At 38.9% G+C, this 19,813-nt stretch overlaps 3 protein-coding genes across 6 annotated transcripts; 2 read left to right on the top strand and 1 right to left on the bottom strand.

Moving 5' to 3' along the window:
* Nucleotides 1-1,083: 1,083 nt before the first annotated feature.
* Nucleotides 1,084-5,064, top strand: LOC124638401 (farnesyl pyrophosphate synthase 1-like). The gene is made up of 5 exons (XM_047175357.1): nt 1,084-1,318; nt 1,449-1,589; nt 1,789-1,992; nt 2,188-2,430; nt 3,170-5,064. Exons 1-5 carry the CDS (start codon nt 1,085-1,087, stop codon nt 3,503-3,505), a joined length of 1,158 nt encoding a protein of 385 aa, XP_047031313.1. The 5' UTR covers nt 1,084; the 3' UTR covers nt 3,506-5,064.
* On the bottom strand, nt 5,025-10,941 carry LOC124638400 (farnesyl pyrophosphate synthase 1-like). The gene is made up of 5 exons (XM_047175356.1): nt 10,735-10,941; nt 10,354-10,494; nt 9,754-9,957; nt 5,822-6,064; nt 5,025-5,663 (listed from the first exon to the last, which is right to left on the bottom strand). The coding sequence occupies exons 1-5, from the start codon at nt 10,939-10,941 to the stop codon at nt 5,328-5,330; spliced, it is 1,131 nt and encodes a 376-aa protein (XP_047031312.1). The 3' UTR covers nt 5,025-5,327.
* Nucleotides 10,477-18,619, top strand: LOC124638399 (farnesyl pyrophosphate synthase 1, mitochondrial-like). Of its 4 annotated transcripts, none has more exons than XM_047175351.1 (7): nt 10,477-10,976; nt 11,046-11,235; nt 14,867-15,082; nt 15,366-15,506; nt 15,893-16,096; nt 16,266-16,508; nt 18,206-18,619. In XM_047175351.1, exons 3-7 carry the CDS (start codon nt 14,876-14,878, stop codon nt 18,539-18,541), a joined length of 1,131 nt encoding a protein of 376 aa, XP_047031307.1. In that variant the 5' UTR covers nt 10,477-10,976; nt 11,046-11,235; nt 14,867-14,875; the 3' UTR covers nt 18,542-18,619. The 4 variants fall into 4 exon arrangements, with proteins under 4 accessions (XP_047031307.1, XP_047031308.1, XP_047031311.1 ...); XM_047175352.1 differs by having other exon boundaries at nt 10,477-11,011; nt 11,124-11,235; XM_047175354.1 differs by lacking the exon at nt 10,477-10,976 and having other exon boundaries at nt 11,067-11,235; nt 16,266-16,317; nt 16,432-16,508.
* Nucleotides 18,620-19,813: the final 1,194 nt, after the last annotated feature.

Raw genomic sequence — 19,813 nt, 5'->3', positions numbered from 1 at the left:
AACACTAATTAAAGGGTTCACTGACCTTTGTAACTATGAGCGATGAGTGTTCTTTGTTCTTCTGAAATATATAAGTACACTTATTTGCATACAAGGTTAAGTACATGGGAGTTTTATAAATAAATGATTTATTATTGAAATCGTATTTTACTCATTTAAAATTAGATAATAGAGATACAAATTTTAAGGCATAGTAATCAAATTAATTATGAAAACACGTCTGTGTTACCCAGCACCGGCCAATCGAGATATTTTTTTTTCCACTTTCGGGCCCCCTTGCAAAATCCACAAGAAAAATATTTTCTTTGACGCATTATCTCAATCAGTCGAGAAAATGTAAGTAATGAATGAGTGTAAAAATCATACTAAGTGAGTAGGTACCTAATTGGTGGTAAAACCCTTTTAAATTGCTATGTTTTGTGAATTAATAAACTTATTTATTTTACCTCAATTAAGTAGTCAAGTTGCCTTACTCAGGCAGGTTTTTTCTTTCCTTCCTTTGTCAGCCAAAAACCGATTGGCACACGAGGCAATAATTGTTTTCTATTGTCTACACGAATCAAGAACGTCATTCAATCATGATTCCTAAGAAAATTGATTAATGTTAGGCGGGCTATATACGATAGGATAATATAATATTTGTAAGTAGCTTCCGCCCACGGCTTCGCCCGCGTGGAGTTCGGTTATATCGCGTTTCCAATAGAATTCTTCAAATGCCGGGATAAAAACTATCCTATGTTCTTTCTCAATCTGTGTAGCAAATTTTATTAAAATTAGTTCAGTGGTTTAGACGTGAAAGCGTAACAGACAGGCAGACAGAGTTACTTTCGCATTTATAATATTAATAGGGTTTGTAGCTGACTTTACTTCCATTTACATAGTTTAGCTGTTCAGGTAAATGCAAGTGTATCCGTATTTTAGGTGAATATGTACAAGCCTAAAGAGAGTAGCCAAAGTACTTAACGTTACGTAGGAAGCTGAATCCACCCACCCACTTAATATCGTGTGCTCCCACCTTTATCGAAAGGATCACATTTTTTGTAGGTATATAAGTAATTGAAATCTTCAATAATAAGATTATTTTATGCGTGACTGTTGTCCATTAGTTACTATAATGGCGTCATTGCTCCGGCGTAGTACGTTGTACTGCAGCCAGTCGAGACAATTGCAAAAAAGTGCGGCTGCCAGTAGTGTTCCTAACTTTAATTTGAACGCGGAGAGGAAAGCCTTCAAGGCTGTATTGCCAGAAGTCCTAGACACTGTTGTAGGGGGACCTAAATTAACTGGTTTGCCTGATGTCAGAAGATGGATTAGGCAGGTTAGTGAGTTACTAACTACTTCTACAACATAGGAATACAATCATAGCTGCCCTGTCAATTGCACTTAACTTTGAGATTTGGAAAATCTGTAAACTTTTAAAATAAGAAGGTCTTCTTAATATGTTACAGTTATTAGAATACACATTATTTGGAGGAAAACTAGGCAGAGGACTCATGGTTTCAGCTGGTTACCGAATGTTTGAGGAGCCATATAACTACTCAGAAGAAATGCAGCATTCAGCTCGTATTCTGGGGTGGTGTATTGAAATGGTAATATAGCTTTCAATATTTCTTTAACTGTAAAATAAATAAACCTATGTGAATCTCGAGGTTCCATAAGACCTGATTTTTGGCACAACTGCCTTACGAGGCTTCAAAATAGGCTTGTATTAAGTAACGAAGATTCATTTGGTAGTTTTTCCACTGCGATTGATAAAAAAATATATAATTATATCTACCCTTCTAACAGTTGCAGACATCATATCTGGTAGCGGATGATGTCATTGACGGCGCAACAGTTCGGCGCGGCAAGCCCTGCTGGCACCTGCGACCAAATGTCGGGATATCAGCTATAAAGGACTTCGTACTTATACAACAATGCATGATGGAAATGCTGGACACAGTTTTCGGGAACACGCCCATTTATTTGGACCTGTTACGATATTTTAATGAGGTGAGTTGCAAAGAGAATTAAAACGACCTATTAAGGATAGGATGAATATTAGCAAGATCCGTTTACTGGCAAAAAGGGATTGATTGGATTTGGTGTTCACCTGACACGATAAAGGAACATCCGAAAGGGCTGCTTTTTATTGGTTTAAGGAACAAAGATATGTAACTATTTGATGTTTTTTTTTTGTTTTTTCAGTCAATGTACAGAACAGCACTGGGTGAACATCTCGATTGCTCGACTGCCTACAGCAAAGAAAAGAATAACATCGATATGTTACATATGGACCACGTAAATGCTATCGCTATAAACAAATTAGCCTACTATTCCTTCAAATTGCCGATATTTGTTGCCCTACTTTTAGTGAGGAATGGAAAGGAGAAAGCTTCTCAAGAGCTGATTAATATTTGCATGAATTTAGCCGGATTGGTACAATATCAGGTAGGAACCTTTGAATATGTCACCGAAAAATAAGATTCGTAAGTTGATCAATTTTCTAGGTACTTGATCAACTCTCGGAAAATAATAAACGGCAGTTGAAATGTTTAACGCATTGAATTTTAGCTAATTGGTCAAGTTACGGTACCTATCTAGCCGTAACTGAATAATTATCTATATTGCTAAAAGTAAAAAAAACATCCACAAATGGGCCAATCGTTGCCCAGTGTATTATTTGACGGTACACTATTATCCGTCACTTAATACATTTTTCTTCTTAATAAATAAAAAGCTTAAAAAATACTTAACTCTATTTGAGTTTGCACTTAAGATAAACAATCTTGATTTTTATCTTTTTATCGAGGCTTTTTTTTTCAAAAACCCAAAAAGTTAATAAAAAAAGCAATTAGGTACTATATTGAACCATTATTTTAAGTTTCAGTGTAGATAGTCCGGATTTGATCAAAATCAACAAACGTGTTTCTACTTGTTGTAGGTATTTTGTATTCGATAAACGGAAAAAAAAAAAATTAGTTGGCTTAATTGCGGAGGCCATATTTGGCTCGTATAGCTCGTATAACCTGCCATTCAAATTGAATTAAGTATCTTTAATGTTTTTCTCTTTTTGGCTGTTGATGGACAGATATTTTTTGAAAAAGTTAATTACCTACTAGTAACATAAAAAATACCCGCGTTGCAGAGCCTACCTACGAATGTTTAAATTATTGTTATTGTCTTTCAGGATGATTACATGGACGCCTACGGCAATGAAATCGTCACTGGCAAAACTGGCAGAGACATACAAGAAGGCAAATGTTCCTGGGTAGCAGTAACAGCGCTGCAGCACTGCAACGACGCACAACGTTCCATCTTCAAACAATACTACGGCAGCAACGATCCAGAGCACGTGAAGCGCATCAAGCGGCTTTATGATGAAGTGCACCTGCCTCAGCTGTATGAAGCGTGTGAACGAACCTCTCATGATGATATAGTGCGACAAATACAAGCTATTGAACATGAAGGAGTGAGGCATTTCCTATTAGAAGTTTTGAATGTTACATATAAACGAGTCTATTAAAACTATACAGCTTTTATGTAGGTACCTATACCTATTACATATCGTGTTCTTCTCTGCTTTATAGATTTTTGGTACCTAAGAATGTATGGGCCCAAAATGATGAATTTTGTTTGCAACAATTTTGCATAGTCCTTGAAAGTATGCAGAAAAGTTTAGAGCTTCCGTTTGTTAATAAATTACGTTGGGTCGGAAACCCGGCCTATGCTGTTGAATTTCATCCTAGATATTACATAGATAAAGCCTTATCAAAAGCCCTTTGAGTACCAGCTCCATTAAGAACGGTTACGATAAGGTAATCTATTTGCGTGTCAAATGGTCGAAATCTGTTCTAATCACATTAGTCTATGCCAGACTGTTGATAGCTTTCGGTGAACCACTATAAGCCATGAGGTGAAAAAATAGTTAGAATAGTACAAGAATATAAAATAAGTGATCATGAAGTTTAATAGAAGTGACGAGATTCTAATCGGGTTAGAGGGATCGCCGTTACTCTGGTACGCAGTTTCAGTCGGTGTTGTGCTAACCATGTCCATACTAACTCTCATTTACGGACTCATTTCGTGGAAAATCATCAGAAAATTTCGGAACTTCAAAAACTTTATGTGCCTAAATGCAGTCTTAGTGAACATTCTCCGGTTAACACTTACTTTCGTGTGCATGATAATGCTTTACGTTAATACGGACTTCTATTCACGTAACGTTATTTTCGTACGTATTTATTTTAGCTTCTTCCTTTACTTAACAATGGCATACAACCACTGGTTGCTGGTGATGAATTACATATTTTACGTCAATGTCGTGAAAGTTTTCCAAAATGATATTAAAAGAAAGTATCTTAAAAGCTGGTTGTTTGGCTGGGTGCTGCCTTTTGTAATATTTTTAATTTTAACTACGTTATTCATGACAGAAAGACGGGAAGGTGGCTGGCTCTTAGCTGCTTGCAACATTTTGCCTTTTACTGTGAACTTGTTAATTTTCGTTAAAGTATTGTGGAACTTGGTTCTTGTTAGAAGCGTTGGTGTGATGACTAAGAAAGAAAGACGGATGGAGACTTGCCGTCGTCTGACTATGGTTGTGGTAATCTTTGCATTGACGAGCGCAGTAATGTTAAGTTCTATGATTTGGGTGATGTTTAAATTTGTAACTTTTTGGCGTGCTATATCGCTGGGTTTGCAAATCGTTACGCTGGCCTTTTATGTGCCTTACGTAAAGTCCAATCGAGAATTGTGGCGAGAATATTTAGCGATTCGATCTAGAAGGACTATCTAGTGATTACTAAATGTCACATTGTCTTCTAACTACCATCTACTCTTTACTTAATGCTACCTCCTTTGCAAGTCTAACTTTTGAACAATATAGGTACTTTAATAGTTGAGTTTCCGATAAAAATATTTTTGTTCAAATTGTAGACTTTTGTACAGTTTACCACACTAAATTATTATTGTAAATAAGTGCACATTAATGTAGAATACGCAACAATATCTTTTTATTAAAAGTATGTTTATTATAAGTAAGTGTTCTTGTGATCATTGTTTTTGATAATATAATTTATAATCTAAGTTGTGTTTAATTGCTGTCTATTTATAAGCATACAAAATACCAGTCCAAACGGAATCAGTTAAGTGAAACAGCTGAACTGATTTTTCAGATTTATGAGACCGGATGAATGGCCAAAAGATGAGCTGAGATGTCACAAAGTATCCAGGCCTCAGGCTATAAGCCAAGGTCAGAGTGGCGTTTAATACGCCACTCTGACCGTGGCCAGAACGTTAATTTTGAGTGAACTGACACTGCCTTGTAAAAATGGCAATAAAAAACGAAATTAATAAATTCGTTTATAAGCAACATTCAAAACTTCTAAGAGGAAATGCCTTGCTCCTTCATGTTCAATAGCTTGTATTTGTCGCACTATATCATCATGAGCGGTTCGTTCACACGCTTCATACAGCTGAGGCAGGTGCACTTCATCATAAAGCCGCTTGATGCGCTTCACGTGCTCTGGATCGTTGCTGCCGTAGTATTGTTTGAAGATGGAACGTTGTGCGTCGTTGCAGTGCTGCAGCGCTGTTACTGCTACCCAGGAACATTTGCCTTCTTGTATGTCTCTGCCAGTTTTGCCGGTGACGACTTCGTTGCCGTAGGCGTCCATGTAATCATCCTAAAGGAAAATAATATCAATAATTTTAGCATTCGTAAACTGTCACTTTTAATAGTACCTAACGTTTAATTTGATGTTCGAACGACCTATATAGGTAATATTTTTAGACTCGAATGTTTTAGATAAATTGTCTATCAAAAGAAAAAAAATGTAGGTACCTGACATTGCATAAATCTACCGATATTTATACAAATATTATCCAGTTCTTTAGAAGCCATGTCTTTTCCATTCTTCACCAAGAGTAGGGCAACAAATATCGGCAATTTGATTGAATAGTATGCTGATTTGTTTATAGCGATAGCATTAACGTGGTCCATATGTAACATATCGATGTTATTCTTTTCTTTGCTGTACGCTGTCGAGCAATCGAGATGTTCGCCCAGTGTTGATCTATACATAGCCTGCAAAAACATTGTAGGTACATCTATACATATAATAAATCTGTAAAAAAACTGTGTCTGTACATTGAATATATTAAAAAAATAATAATTGGGTGGGGTTTAGAAACAGTAATGGAGCACAAATCCAAAAAAAAAATTCTGTCTGTTTGTCTGTATGTCTGTATGTCTGTATGTCTGTATGTCTGTTTGTTTGTATACGCTAATCTTCCGAACTACTGAACGGATTTCAATGATTTTTTCTTTGTTGTATCAGTATTAGGCCTGGTCAACATATAGGCTATAATTTATCTTCGAAACTTGAAGACCTGATGCAGAACTCCAACAGACCAATAAAACTATAAGAGATACAAATATGGTGCCGTGGCACGTGGAACCCCAAGAGCCCAGCTTCTCTGTACCATATACAGGTATGCCGTTTTAGCAAAAGTTGTTCAATTTGATAAGCACTTTCTATTGACTTATACAAATTGAAGATCTAAAACACCTTATGTGGAACTCCAGGGGCCCAGCTAGACTATAGCATATAGAGGTATGACGTTTTAGCAAAAGTTGTTCAATCTGATAAGCACTCTCTGTTGACTTATAAAAATTGAAGATGTAAAACACCTAATGTGGAAACCCAGGAGCCCAGCTAGACTATAGCTTATAAAGATATGACGTTTTAGCAAAAGTGGTTCAATCTGATAAGCACTCTCTATTGACGTGTAAACATCGAAGATCTGGAACACCTGATGTGGAACTTCAAGAGCAATACTACACTTGAAATGTATAGAAATGAATGTTATGAAATAGGTATAGTGAATCAAAATAAGTAATTAGTCCGTCTTTTAGATAACCCTAAAATAATGGACACGCATTTTTCTTTTCTCTCTCTCACAAACAAATAATAACGAAGATACAACAACGCTTGAATTTCGTGTTAAGTCACTGCTTAGTACAAATTTTACATACCTAGACGTGGCGTCACGAGCCTCCACTCTCTAACTTTGTTGCGTTTTATCTTCATTATTATTTTGTATATCTCTTCCAGACCTCGGGACTACAGAGTTCCAAATTTTTGGAAGGCAAACGTGGGGTCGAAGCCAACACGCTGAAGCCCTTTTGAGACAACTTTAATGAAATGGTGACACAAAACCGACGATTATCCCTTTATACACTATAGAAATGAACCCAAGGACAATCCCCGGTGGACGTCGTTAAAAAAAAGACAATCCCCGGTTCTGTGCTAAACTATTGCTAACTATGGAGGAAAACTACTTGGGCTATTTTGATGGGATGTTAGTGGATGACAATGTATTAGGTACATGTAAAAACGGCAGGTGGAGACTCGCCACCTCACTTACTGTAACCAGTCACTGAATAGCAACAAGAGGGCAATAGGGACATGAGCGGCTGAAGGGTGAGGATACCTCGGCGGACTTTAAACGCGGATTACGCGCTCCCTGTGCTTACCATGAGGCACCTACCCTCCGAGCAGGGCCACTAATCCTGCTCTAGCGACTCCACTCTGGACGGCCAAGCCAAGCCAGAGGCGTGAGACCTACCCCCGTCATGGTTCACTCCGACCGGCCGGAGATGGGAGACAGTATACTCTCCCTGGAGAACTCAGTATATACTTAGTCTGGCCATAAATACTGTTACACTTAATTATAAAAAAATATTACATTTGAATTTCGAATCTGTCATTTTTATATGATTGTTCATTGTGTTTTCTCATTTTGGCGCCAATACATTGTAAAATATTTTGCGATATTAAAATGGTGTGGGGTGATAAAGAGAACCGAATCGCTGTGATAGCATTACACAAAGTAGGTATGGAGCCAAATGCAATTTTTAAAACTCTCCATACACTTGGTATTAGTAAAATGTTTGTGTACCGGGCTATTAATAGGTACAATGAGACCTCCTCTGTTTGTGACAGAAAAAGATCTGGCCGTCCACGTAGTGTTCGTACGAAAAAGGTGGTCAAAGCAGTAAGGGAAAGAATTCGAAGAAATCCTGTCCGAAAGCAAAAGATTTTATCTCGGGAAATGAAGATAGCACCTAGAACCATGTCGCGTATTTTAAAAGATGACTTAGGACTTGCAGCCTATAAGAGACGCACTGGCCATTTCTTAACTGATAATTTAAAGAAGAATAGGGTGGTAAAATCGAAACAACTACTGAAGCGGTACGCAAAGGGAGGTCACAGAAAAATTTTGTTTACGGATGAGAAAATTTTTACAATTGAGCAACATTTTAACAAACAAAATGACCGTATTTATGCTCAAAGCTCTAAGGAAGCTTCCCAATTAGTCGACAGAGTGCAACGTGGACATTATCCGACTTCAGTGATGGTTTGGTGGGGTGTTAGCTATGAAGGAGTGACTGAGCCATATTTTTGTGAAAAAGGTATCAAAACATCGGCACAAGTGTATCAAGATACCATTCTTGAGAAGGTAGTTAAGCCCCTTAACATCACCATGTTCAATAACCAAGTATGGTCCTTCCAGCAAGACTCGGCGCCGGGTCATAAAGCTCGGTCCACGCAGTCTTGGTTGGAATCGAACGTTTCGGACTTCATCAGAGCTGAAGACTGGCCGTCGTCTAGTCCCGATCTTAATCCGCTGGATTATGATTTGTGGTCAGTTTTAGAGAGTACAGCTTGCTCTAAACGCCATGATAATTTGGAGTCCCTAAAACAATCTATACGATTGGCAGTGAAGAATTTTCCCATGGAAAGAGTGCGTGCTTCTATTGATAACTGGCCTCATCGTTTAAAGGACTGTATTGCAGCCAATGGAGACCACTTCGAATAAGCTTTTTATATTTTTAATTGTTTTATATTTATGTATTAAACTGACACACTGTAAAAGTAATAAATGTTATTTGCAGTTAACAATTTTCTTTTTTCTTTATTACAATATTTATGGCAAGACTAGGTATAGCCCCGCGGGGTCGCTACTCCCCGTCATCAGCCTCAGATGTCTTGCGGTGCCTATATCTCATTATTATTGTCGTTATTATCTCAAGAGCCTTTGTCCCAATTATGTTAGGGTCGACTTTCAGTCACGATGCAACTGAGTACCAGTGTTTTACAAGGAGCGACTGCCTATCTGACCTCCACAACCCGGTTACCCCTTGGTAAGACTTACTGGCTTCTGACTACCCATAACGACTGCCAAGAATGTTCAATGACAGTCGGAACCTACAGTTTAACATCCCCTCCAAATAACGGTCATTGGTATCCAAAATATACGTAGAAAGTACATACGAACTTAGAAAAGTTGCATTGGCAGGCACTTGCCAGACCTGGAATCAAAGACGCACGCTCATACTTGAGAGATTGGTTCTCTACCCACTAAACCACCACGAATTCCACTAAGTCACCACGACTTTGTCATCTATTTAATGTTTTTTTACGAAATAATACCTACGTGTAATATTTTTGCCACACACAACTTAAATGCGGTCTAATTAGAATCACTACTTTTATCCCTATGGTCACGTCTATTGCGACTATTCAGATCTTTGATTTTGCTGACCCCATAGTCGCTGGCATAAGGGACAGGATCCGCGTACGAAGTCGCGGGCAGAAGCTAGTAAATAAATAATGCCCTCTTTCCATCAAATCAGCGATCATTCTTAGAAATCGCCTAAGACCTTCCTATCCTTATGTTAAATTATCTGTTCTTTTTTTTACTACTTACATCATTAAAATATCTTAACAGGTCCGTAAAAAAAGGCGTCTTCCCGAAAACCATGTCCAGTATATCCAGAATGCACTGTTGAATAAGTACTGCATCCTTTACGGCAGAAATCCCGACATTTGGTCGCAGATGCCAGCAGGGCTTGCCGCGCCGAACTGTTGCACCGTCAATGACGTCATCCGCTATCAGATATGATGTCTGCAACTGGCAGAGAATATAAAAAAAAACAGCAAAGTGCGAGTCGGACTCCCGCACGAAGGGTTCCCTGCCATTATTTGTAAAACGGACAAAAAAATCACGTTTGTTGTATGTGGGGGCCCCACAAAATATTTATTAAAGGTACCCTTTGGGTACGGAACCCTAAAAATGCGCCTTATGAATGACGAAGACTTCTGAACATAGTCCAGTCCAGTCCCATTGATTTTGGAAAGGACTGATTGTAAGCTGCCAGCTTCCGGTGCCTACTTGAAACCTTTGTTAGATCGTCTAACCATCTGGTTTGTTTCCATTCTACGCTGCATTTACCAGTCCGTGGTCATATCGATGTTTGTACGATGTTTTAATACCCTATAATTACTTATTGTATAAAATGTTACTTACCATTTCAACACACCACCCCAGAATACGAGCTGAATGCTGCATCTCTTTTGAGTAGTTATATGGCTCCTCAAACATTCGGTAACCAGCTGAAACCATGAGTCCTCTGCCTAGTTTTCCTCCACATAATGTGTTTTCTAATAACTGGAAAAAAAAAATATACCGGCCAAATTGATAACCTCCTCCTTTTTGGGAAGTCGGTTAAAAATAACTAAATGCGTATCTAAAGTAGGTACTCTCCCACTCAAAACAATAACACGAGGAGAGACAAACTATGCTGGCATGTCTTAGTCATTGTCTTTAGACAGCTTGTAGAAGCTTGATATAAAGTGTTGTTCACCTCTTCAAGTAAAGTTACTAGAGAAATACAAAGAAATAACTAACCTGCCTTATCCACTTTCTAACATCAGGCAAATCAGTTAACTTGGGCCCCTTCAAAACAGTGTCTATGACTTCTGGCAATACATCCTTGAAGGCTCTTTTCTCTGCGTTCAAATTAAAGCTACGGACACTAATGGCCGCCGCATTTTTTTGCAATCGTGTTCTCGACTGCTTGTAGTACAACGAACTACGTCGGAGCAATGATGCCATTGCACTAACTAATAAAGCACAGTCACATTGACAATGTCCGCATTACTGAAGATTTGAATTACTTATATAAGTATACTTCGATACAAAAAAATTCAATCCTTTAGACAAAGATAGGAGCACACAATATAAATTAGTTAAGCATTTAATTGTCATGTCTACTGTCTACCATGTTCGTGTACTAGCTGTAACGCTGCTACGCAGCAACTATGTTTAAACTTTGGAATAACGGATTACGCCGGTGTAATGGTCGAGCCGCCAAGCTGTAAATTGCCTATTTACAGCCTACATGTTTAGGTATGACGTCTTAAATGGTGCCATTATAACAACCATAGGCATATGGTGTCAAACTATTTGTTAGGAGATTGCAACAACATCTTAATTGCCAGGCATCAATTTTTTTTATGCGATGACTAGGGTTGCCAAAATTTCTTCAGCGAAATATAGTATTTTCCAAAAAAAAAAATGTATTACTTTGAAAAACTACTTAGTAGTAGCTAGTTAGTTTATGGAAAAAGCTCGGGAAACAACGAAAATTCTCCCTTGAAAACTGACAGCTGCCACAAATTGGATACTCCTAACTTTATCTCTGCTTTACACGTCATGATGTTGTAAATTATGAAAACGAAAAATGACTCCTGTGGCCGAACCACTGAATGAATTAAGTTATTTTTTTTACAATTCGCCATAGAATATATGTACTTAAGTATGTGTGATAGGATTTAATGTGATAAGGTACGAAACACCCAAAATAGTATTGAATTATGTTTCTTAGTCTACGTACTATACAAGGTGTTGATTTGCATTTGTGCCATACTTCAGGAGGAGGGCATAAAATACGTAAATAAATCGATTGGAATTACAGTTTACGGGAAATACTTAATATGCGCTGCTTTTTATGTCATTGTAATGTCATAGTATTTCAGAAATAATCCAATTTTATGAATGAAATTCATGAGTGATCGTTGCGAATGCTTTGTGTTTGCGTTTGTGTGAGGGCGCAGCACAGTTTTGAGGCCAGTAACACACGCGCCGAGTTTGAAAACGGGTAGGTGGCATTGACGACTTTCCGAAAAAAAAAAAAATCAAAAATTTCCGTACCAATTTTCTTATTGATTTGGGTCGAGAATCATTAGCATAATTACGTCTTTGACTATGGCACGGATGCAAATCAACAGCTTGTATATCTACAGTTTAAAAAATATGTAGTAGGTACGCAAAAATACTATATATTCAACACCAAAATCTAAGATACACTTTATTTAAAAATTATGTTCGCGAACCTCATCAAAGTGGTGACTTCATATCACTATGATAGGAACGCAAGCACATATTTATTGTATAAATCTCTTGAAAACCACATAGAAAACGTCGACGAATTTTCTGCCGGGAAATAGTCCAGAACAAGGTTTCGTTGAGTCGATTCATTTCGTACCCAAAACTGAAAGTGCCGACCAGAGAAAAAAAATAGTAGATTCTTGTAGAGAATAATGCCCTGAAGATTTTATACTATTACAAGAATCGTCTACAGTTAACCCCTAGGCTGCTATTTGAATTTGAAAATACAAAAAAGTCCTACAATGTTTGGAACATTACATTACGTCCCCAAACTGGAGAAGGCAGGTGCTGCCTTCAAACAACTCCTGACTAACCTGGGAAGTCATCAAATGAGCCTCCCTCCCCCCCCCCCCCGCTGTGGGTTAGTAGCGTGAGGGAAAGTCGAACTGCTACTGACTAAAAAAACCCATCATGTGCCTTCTTAAGCCCTTTACGTACCAGGGCCGCGGTAACTCACGCGAACAATCCCGCAGCCCCGGCAGGCCTTAGCCCTACTGGGGCCCGCTGGGGTTGCTGACATCTCTTTGAGGAGCGCGTGGAACAACGCGCGCCGTCGACAAGTAGACAGAGGGACGATGAGCCACCCGAACTCACCGCCCTCAGACCCACGCCTACGGTGGCCGGGAGTCATCTCGCGACACCCGGCGCCCATGGTGTCTACCTGGTCCAGCGCGGCGGCCGGGATGAGAGGTGCGAACTCTCTGTCATTCCGCCTCCTCCTTCTCGAGCATGACCGCTTCGCAGAAGGAGGCGACGGCATCCCATTCCCTCTCGCCCCGGACCATGGCCTGAACCAGGGCCGGACGCGAGAGGTCGCCGCCGCCTAAAGCCTCGACGAGGACCCGGCGGTGCCCTTCCCACGCAGGGCACTCCTGGGCTGTATGGTCCACCGTGTCCTTGGGGTTTGGTAAACCCCCTGACTGCTATTTGAGTTTAAAATGTGAGAACCGCGAATAAAAATTCTATACTTGAATCCCGCAGCCCCGGCAGGTTTTGGCCCTGGTGGGCCCCACTGAGGTTTGCTGACTTTCTGTGAAGGGCTTGGAACAACGCTCGCCTCCGACACGGACCTGTTGTCTCCAAGGAAACGGAAGAACGAGCATCCCTAAACTCATGGCCCACAGACCTAAGTCTACGGTGGCCTGGAGTCGTCTCGACACCCGACGCGCGTGGTGTCTTCCACGTCCACCGCAGTGGGTGGGATGAGCTCCTTTTCTGGCATGCTCGCCTCTATAGAATTTCGTGTGGCTCACCGTCCCTCCGTCTCCTTGGAGACAACAGGCCCGTGTCGGCGGCGTGCATTGTTCCACACCCTCCACAGAGAGTCAGCAATCCCCAATGGGGCCCACCAGAGCCAAAACTCGCTAGGGCTACGGGATTGTTCGAAAGATTTACCGCGGCCCTGGTAAATGGTCAGAAGGAACATGATGGGTTTAAATCAGCTAGAGGCTCCTCGGTTTAGCAGGAGGGGTATCGTAGATGTTCGGTCAGTTAAAAAATACTGTGGATGTTATTTCCCGTAACATTCAAGTATAGATTTTTTATTCACAGTACTCACACTTTAAACTCAAATAGCAGTCAGGGGGTTAACCGAAGACGTTCCTTATACTTAATAGTAAAAAAATCATCAGGGCATTATCCTCGACGAGAGTCAACGATATTTTTACTCTGGCGTCAGCAACCTCCAGATTAATCCCGCAGCCCCGGCAAGCCTTGGCCCTGATGACACCAGGGCCAAGGCTTGCCGGGGCTGCGGGATTATTCGCACGACTTACCGTGGACCTGGTGGCTTAAGAAGGTATCTACATGTTGGGTTTTAGTTAGTAAGAGTTTGACTTTCCCTCACGCTGCTAACCCACAGCGGGAGTGGGGGGGGGGGTCATTTGATGACTTCCCAGGTTAGGCAGGAGTCGTTTGAATTCAGCGCCTGCCTTCTCCAGTTTGGGGACGTAACGTAATGCTCCAAACATTGTTGGATTTTTTTGGATTTTCAAAGTCAAATAGCAGCCTGGGGGTTAACTGTAGACGATTCTTGTATATAATAGTAAAAAATCTTCAGGCCATTATTCTCTACAAGAATCTATTATTTTTTTACTCTGGCCGGCACTTTCATTTTTGGGTACAAAATGTTCGAGACTTGAATGATCTCCTTTGAAATACACTCTTACGCATACTTAGCCAACCCTATTGGCGCGTGTAACATATTTCAGTCTTTAAAACCTTTTGAAATACACGTAAGGTCCCTAAAACCAAGATTTCGCAAGCTCGTTTTTTTGTCATTTCCATAAAATACTATGTATATTTGTTCAAAGTACCATATTTTATATATTTTTTTGGAAAATACTATATTTCGCTGAAGAAATTTTGGCAACCCTAGTCATCGCATAGAAATAAATTAATGCCTAGCAATTGAGATTTTATCTCTTAACAAATGGTTTGTCACCCCCAACTATGGGTATGTATGGGTCTAATGACACCATTTAACATACATTTATTTTTTTAAATAGTATTTACAGTCTACGTAAACACGTAGGCTGTAAATATACAATTTTAACGAGTATTTTTCATTTATCGCCCTACCTTCGACGAGTCTGCCACAATGGCGTTATTGCTCCCCAAAACATTATTTTTCAACCAAATAAGGACATTACATAAGACACCGGTTAAATTAAGTATACCAATAACTTTCAAATCGGATATAAATTATAAGAAATTTGATGAAGTCCGACCCGAAGTGATGAAATCCTTAATGTCTAGTCCTAAGTTCACGAAACAATTGCCTGAAGTTGGTACCAGGATTAAAGAGGTGAGTAATCATGATTCAGGTGTCTTAATATGTAGGTGGGGGATACACTTTAGAGCTGTATTTTTTATTTCAATCATTTAAAAGGTGATACGGTGTGGCTCCCCATTCCTGCCAAGTTTTTGTCCAAGAAATTATTTAGCTGCCTAGTAAAATACGTTTAGGTACCTTTTTTGCTGTCAAAAGTTTAAATACCTACTCCTTGCTGGCCTTCCAAAAAGACAGTTATACTCATCTCCTTCTTTTGAAATGTCTCAAATAGATTTTTTTTTCTTTATTAACATAGATGTTAGATTACACAATGCACGGAGGAAAACGTAGCACCGGATTATCTGTTCCCTTCGGCTATCAGATAATGGAAGATCCAAAATACTTCGTAGAAGAAAAACTGCACACAGCACGATTTCTAGGATGGTGCTTAGAAATTGTAAGTACGAACATTCCCATAAACTTGTTTTAAATTATGCCCATGCCCATGTCAGTGATTTCTACACTAACAAATTTCTCCACTATCCTCATTGATACGAATCCTGAAAATGGCAATATAAAAATGATCACAAATAAAATAGGTACCTACATTACACCTACTGACTTTGAGGAAGAAATGACCGTCCCAATTATTTCATACGATTCTTATTGCAGATGCATCTTACTTAATTACTGTGTAACAAAAAGAGATTTATCAGTAACCTAAGTAGGAGTAGACCAACATAGAACTGGCCATGACGATATTGCAACCTCATAAATGTAAAAAAAAATGTTTCTAGCCATCATGACGACATTCCAAACTCAAAACAAAACTTTTTAAAACAGTTACATGCAAACCTACTGACTATAGACGATATATTGGACGCAAACACGACTCGCCGTGGCCTGACATGCTGGTACCTACGACCAGAAGTCGGTACATCGGCGACTAACGACAGCATGCTCATATATCTATGTCTGATGGAAGTCTTGCAAATTAACTTCGAGAAAGAACCTTATTATGTGGATTTGATTAAGATTATTCATGATGTAAGTACCTTTGTATTAGATTATGCTAAGTACTTGGAAAAAGAGCCTTTATACAAAAATATGTAATTGAAAATATTTTTTATTGAATTCATTCCCGAAACCGTAAGACTATGATAACTTAGATAGTCCTTTATGTATTATATGTATAACATAAAAAAAACCTTTACAGACAGCCATGTACACAGGAATAGGACAATATTTAGAGTACTCATCAAGTTACAGTAAGGAAAAAAATAATTTGGAAGTATTCAACATGGACCGATTCAATACCATCGTTATACAAAAAGGTGCCTATTTCTTCTTCACAATGCCCTTACTCGTATCTCTGCTTTTAGTGAAGAACGGAAAAGAAAGAGATCTTACAGAGCAAATCAACATCTGCTTTGAAGTTGGTAAACTTCTACAATATCAGGTATAAAACCCAGAATATTTTAAGTAGTCTTTCGCCAGCATATCAAGCAATAAAGGCTCCCACATGAATTTCTGCGATGCGATTTTGTCCGACAACCCGTAACCATACCTTCAATTGTATCGTTTTTGTGAGCATGGGGCATGTCGATCATCATCTCCCGGCCTTTTCCCAACTATGTTGGGGTCGGCTTCCAGTCTAACCGGGTACAGCTGAATATCAGTGTTTTACAAGGAGCGACTGCCCTATCTGACCTCCTCAACTCTGTTACACGGGCAACCCAATACCCCTTGGTATGACTGGTTGTCAGACTTACTGGCTTCTGACTACCCGTAACGACTGCCGATGATGTCCACTGACAGCCTGGACCCACAGTTTAACGTGCCATCCGAAACACAGTCATTGGTGTCCAAGATATACTTAAAAAGAACATGGGTACAAAGTTAGAAACGTTGCATTGATTCTTGCCTGACCTGGAATCGAACCTAAAAACACGTACATACGGCTGACTACACTTGAAAGTATAGTTACCGTACCAAGCGGGCTGCCGCACAAAATCGCATTGCATCGCAGTTTCGTGTGGGCGTCCTAAATTTAAATAAATAAGCAATAATCAAGCAACAGATATGTTAAATTGATTTTACACTGTATCTCGACACAATAAGGCCGGCAATACATGAAGCAGTCAGGGGTAGGGTTACCTTATGCAAATAGCGGGCCTGTCCATAGAATCTCAAATGCTTGAATTTTCAGAAAAATGCCTGTCTAAAGCAAAACGCTGTAGGTAATAAGTAAAAACCGACAGATTATAATGAAGAAGGATATTTATTACTGATATTTTCTTTTTATAGTTCTTTCTTTTCTTATATATCGGCTGTGTAACTTAATCACATTAAATCACATATACTTTATGATATTTTATGGCGAATTGTAAAAAAATTACCTAATCCATTCAGTGGTTTAGCTACAAGAGTCATTTTTCGTTTTCATAAATTACAACATCATGTAAAGCAGAGATAGTTAAGAGTATCGAATGTTTTGACCACTTGATAGCTGTCAGTTTTCAAGGGAGAATTTCAGTTGTTTGTAATGACTGACTCTTACATGGTGTTCTAAGTCTCGCATATTTTTATTCTATTTACTTTGTTTGATAATTTTTATTTTTTATTTTCACGTATTTTATTTTTTTCCTTTGTGCTAATCGACATATATAACCAGTATATTAACGTTTTTAATTTAATGTGATTAGGTACGACACACCCGAAATCTTCACATAACTCAATTTTGTAATTTTCCTGTTTAATTCTTATAATTTTTCTTTTCTTTACTCCACTGGGCGTTGACGAGAGAAAATGTAAGTTCTACGTTTGCATTTTGTGCCAAAATAGAGATGAAACTGGCAGATTTTTTTTCTGTAATGTCTCCATCCAAAAACTGTCACATGGTAACCCTAGTCACAGGCGACAGTTTCAAGCTACACAGTGACCTGCAGAGTTCTATGGACGCACATACAGGAAACGCTCGAGCAGTAGCAACTGATTCGGGCCCCTGACAGCTTCAAGCGGTCCGTGTATTGGAGGCCTAAGGTTCAATGTTGATTGGTAAAATTTTACAAATTGGAGTAACTTGAAGTGCCTAGGTAAATAAATCCCTTGTGTAGGTATCCCTGTCTCGTAAAATCATAGGTATTTTTTTTAAAGAACGACTTCAAAGACGTCTACTGGGACAAAGCTACCTATGGAAAAGATGGCACAGATATTCAAGAAGGTAAACTCTCCTGGATTGCCATAACAGCGCTGGAGCGCTGCAATGAAGCTCAACGTTCTATTTTCAAAGAATACTACGGCAGCAAAGACCCTGAACATGTTAAGCAAATCAAGCAGCTTTATGATGAATTGCAAATGGATAAAATGTACGCTGAGTTCGAACATTCTTTTTATGAAAATATGAAACGGCGAATTTATACTTTGCCCACTGAAGGAGAGATACAATACTTTTTGCAAATATTAGAGGTGTGCCGACAGAGAGCTTATTAAGTTATCGATATAATAATTGTGAATAATACAATCGGTGAATTGATGCATTTTGTCAAATTAAATTGTTTTGATTACGCAGTTCATTTGAGTATACCACCCATAAGGCATCCTATAGGTAAATATGGTTAAGATTAATTTAACTGTAGAATCATTAAAAACTAAACATCCATTTTAGATTGGACATAAAACGTTTAACAACTAATGGCGTCCACGGCCGATTTCGGCCACGCACGGCGGCTGTTCTCATTTAAGGAGATCAGCCAGCTGCGCAAGACATATTGTAGTGCACGAGCATTTGCGCAGACACAGGTGCACTCCCTATTCCTTCACTCTCATAACCCGATGGGACGGCAATCCGACACGACCGGAAAGAAATCAGGCGCCGGAAAGAGGCAGGACCGACATTTACGTGCTCTCCGATGCACGGGTGAATCAATCACCAACTTCCAGACTACGGGCTGCTTTGTGAAAGTTCAAGAAAACTCACAAAGCGATTTCGGCCCGACCCGGGAATCGCACCCGAGACCTCGAGAACAGCAGCCGCGCTTGCGACCACTAAAGCAACGAGGCAGGTTTAACAACTATTAGGTTTTTAAACATTTCACAACGTGAATTAAATAACTAGAATTTGGGTTCTATCGTAGTAGGTATATTCCAAAAATATAATGTTATACATAACATTGCTTTATTTAATCGTGTATAGGGGTAGTATTATTGACCCACCACAAACAGCAGTGGGTACTAATTGTAAAATGCAAAATTTTTGCTTCATCCCATTTCTTATAATTTACATCCCATTTGAAAGTTATTGGTATACTTAATTTAACCGGTGACTTATGTAATGTCCTTATTTGGTTGAAAAATAAGGTTTTGTGGAGCAATAACGCCATTTTGGCTGACTCGTTGAAGGTAGGGCGATAAATGAAAAAAAAAAAAAATTGTCTATTTACAGCCTACATGTTTAGGTATGATTAAAATATAATGACGTCTTAAATGGTGCCATTATAACAACCATAGGAATAGGGTGTCAAAGGGTTCCTTCTATCTGGCAGAATTTTATTTGGCCGAATTTTATTTGGCATAACACACTTGGCATAATTTTTTTTCAACGAATGTTTTTAAGGCATAAAAAATATTTAGCATAATTATTGTTTCACCGAATATTTATATGCCCGAATTTACAGTTGCATACTTTTAAGATGGCAGAATTTTATTTCGCATAATTGCTTTTGGCATAGTTAGAGTTTCGCATTATTTCGTTTCGCATAATGT

This window comes from Helicoverpa zea, chromosome 17, assembly GCF_022581195.2.
Source record: "Helicoverpa zea isolate HzStark_Cry1AcR chromosome 17, ilHelZeax1.1, whole genome shotgun sequence".
NCBI lineage: Eukaryota > Metazoa > Arthropoda > Insecta > Lepidoptera > Noctuidae > Helicoverpa > Helicoverpa zea.
The sequence above is the reverse complement of the archived record's forward strand: the minus strand, read 5'-3'. Positions and strand labels throughout refer to the sequence as shown.

Bases quoted from the DNA above. Each gene is read 5' to 3' on its own strand.
- LOC124638401 (XM_047175357.1), top strand. From the start codon at position 1,085: ATGCGTGACTGTTGTCCATTAGTTACTATAATGGCGTCATTGCTCCGG. The intron at 1,319-1,448 runs GTTAGTGAGTTA...AATATGTTACAG, and splicing joins TCAGAAGATGGATTAGGCAG to TTATTAGAATACACATTATT. The intron at 1,993-2,187 runs GTGAGTTGCAAA...TTGTTTTTTCAG, and splicing joins TGTTACGATATTTTAATGAG to TCAATGTACAGAACAGCACT.
- LOC124638400 (XM_047175356.1), bottom strand. From the start codon at position 10,941: ATGGCATCATTGCTCCGACGTAGTTCGTTGTACTACAAGCAGTCGAGA. The intron at 10,495-10,734 runs GTTAGTTATTTC...TTTTTTTTCCAG, and splicing joins TTAGAAAGTGGATAAGGCAG to TTATTAGAAAACACATTATG. The intron at 5,664-5,821 runs GTACCTACATTT...ATTTTCCTTTAG, and splicing joins GTAGATTTATGCAATGTCAG to GATGATTACATGGACGCCTA.
- LOC124638399 (XM_047175351.1), top strand. From the start codon at position 14,876: ATGGCGTTATTGCTCCCCAAAACATTATTTTTCAACCAAATAAGGACA. The intron at 15,083-15,365 runs GTGAGTAATCAT...TTATTAACATAG, and splicing joins TTGGTACCAGGATTAAAGAG to ATGTTAGATTACACAATGCA. The intron at 15,507-15,892 runs GTAAGTACGAAC...TTTTTAAAACAG, and splicing joins TAGGATGGTGCTTAGAAATT to TTACATGCAAACCTACTGAC.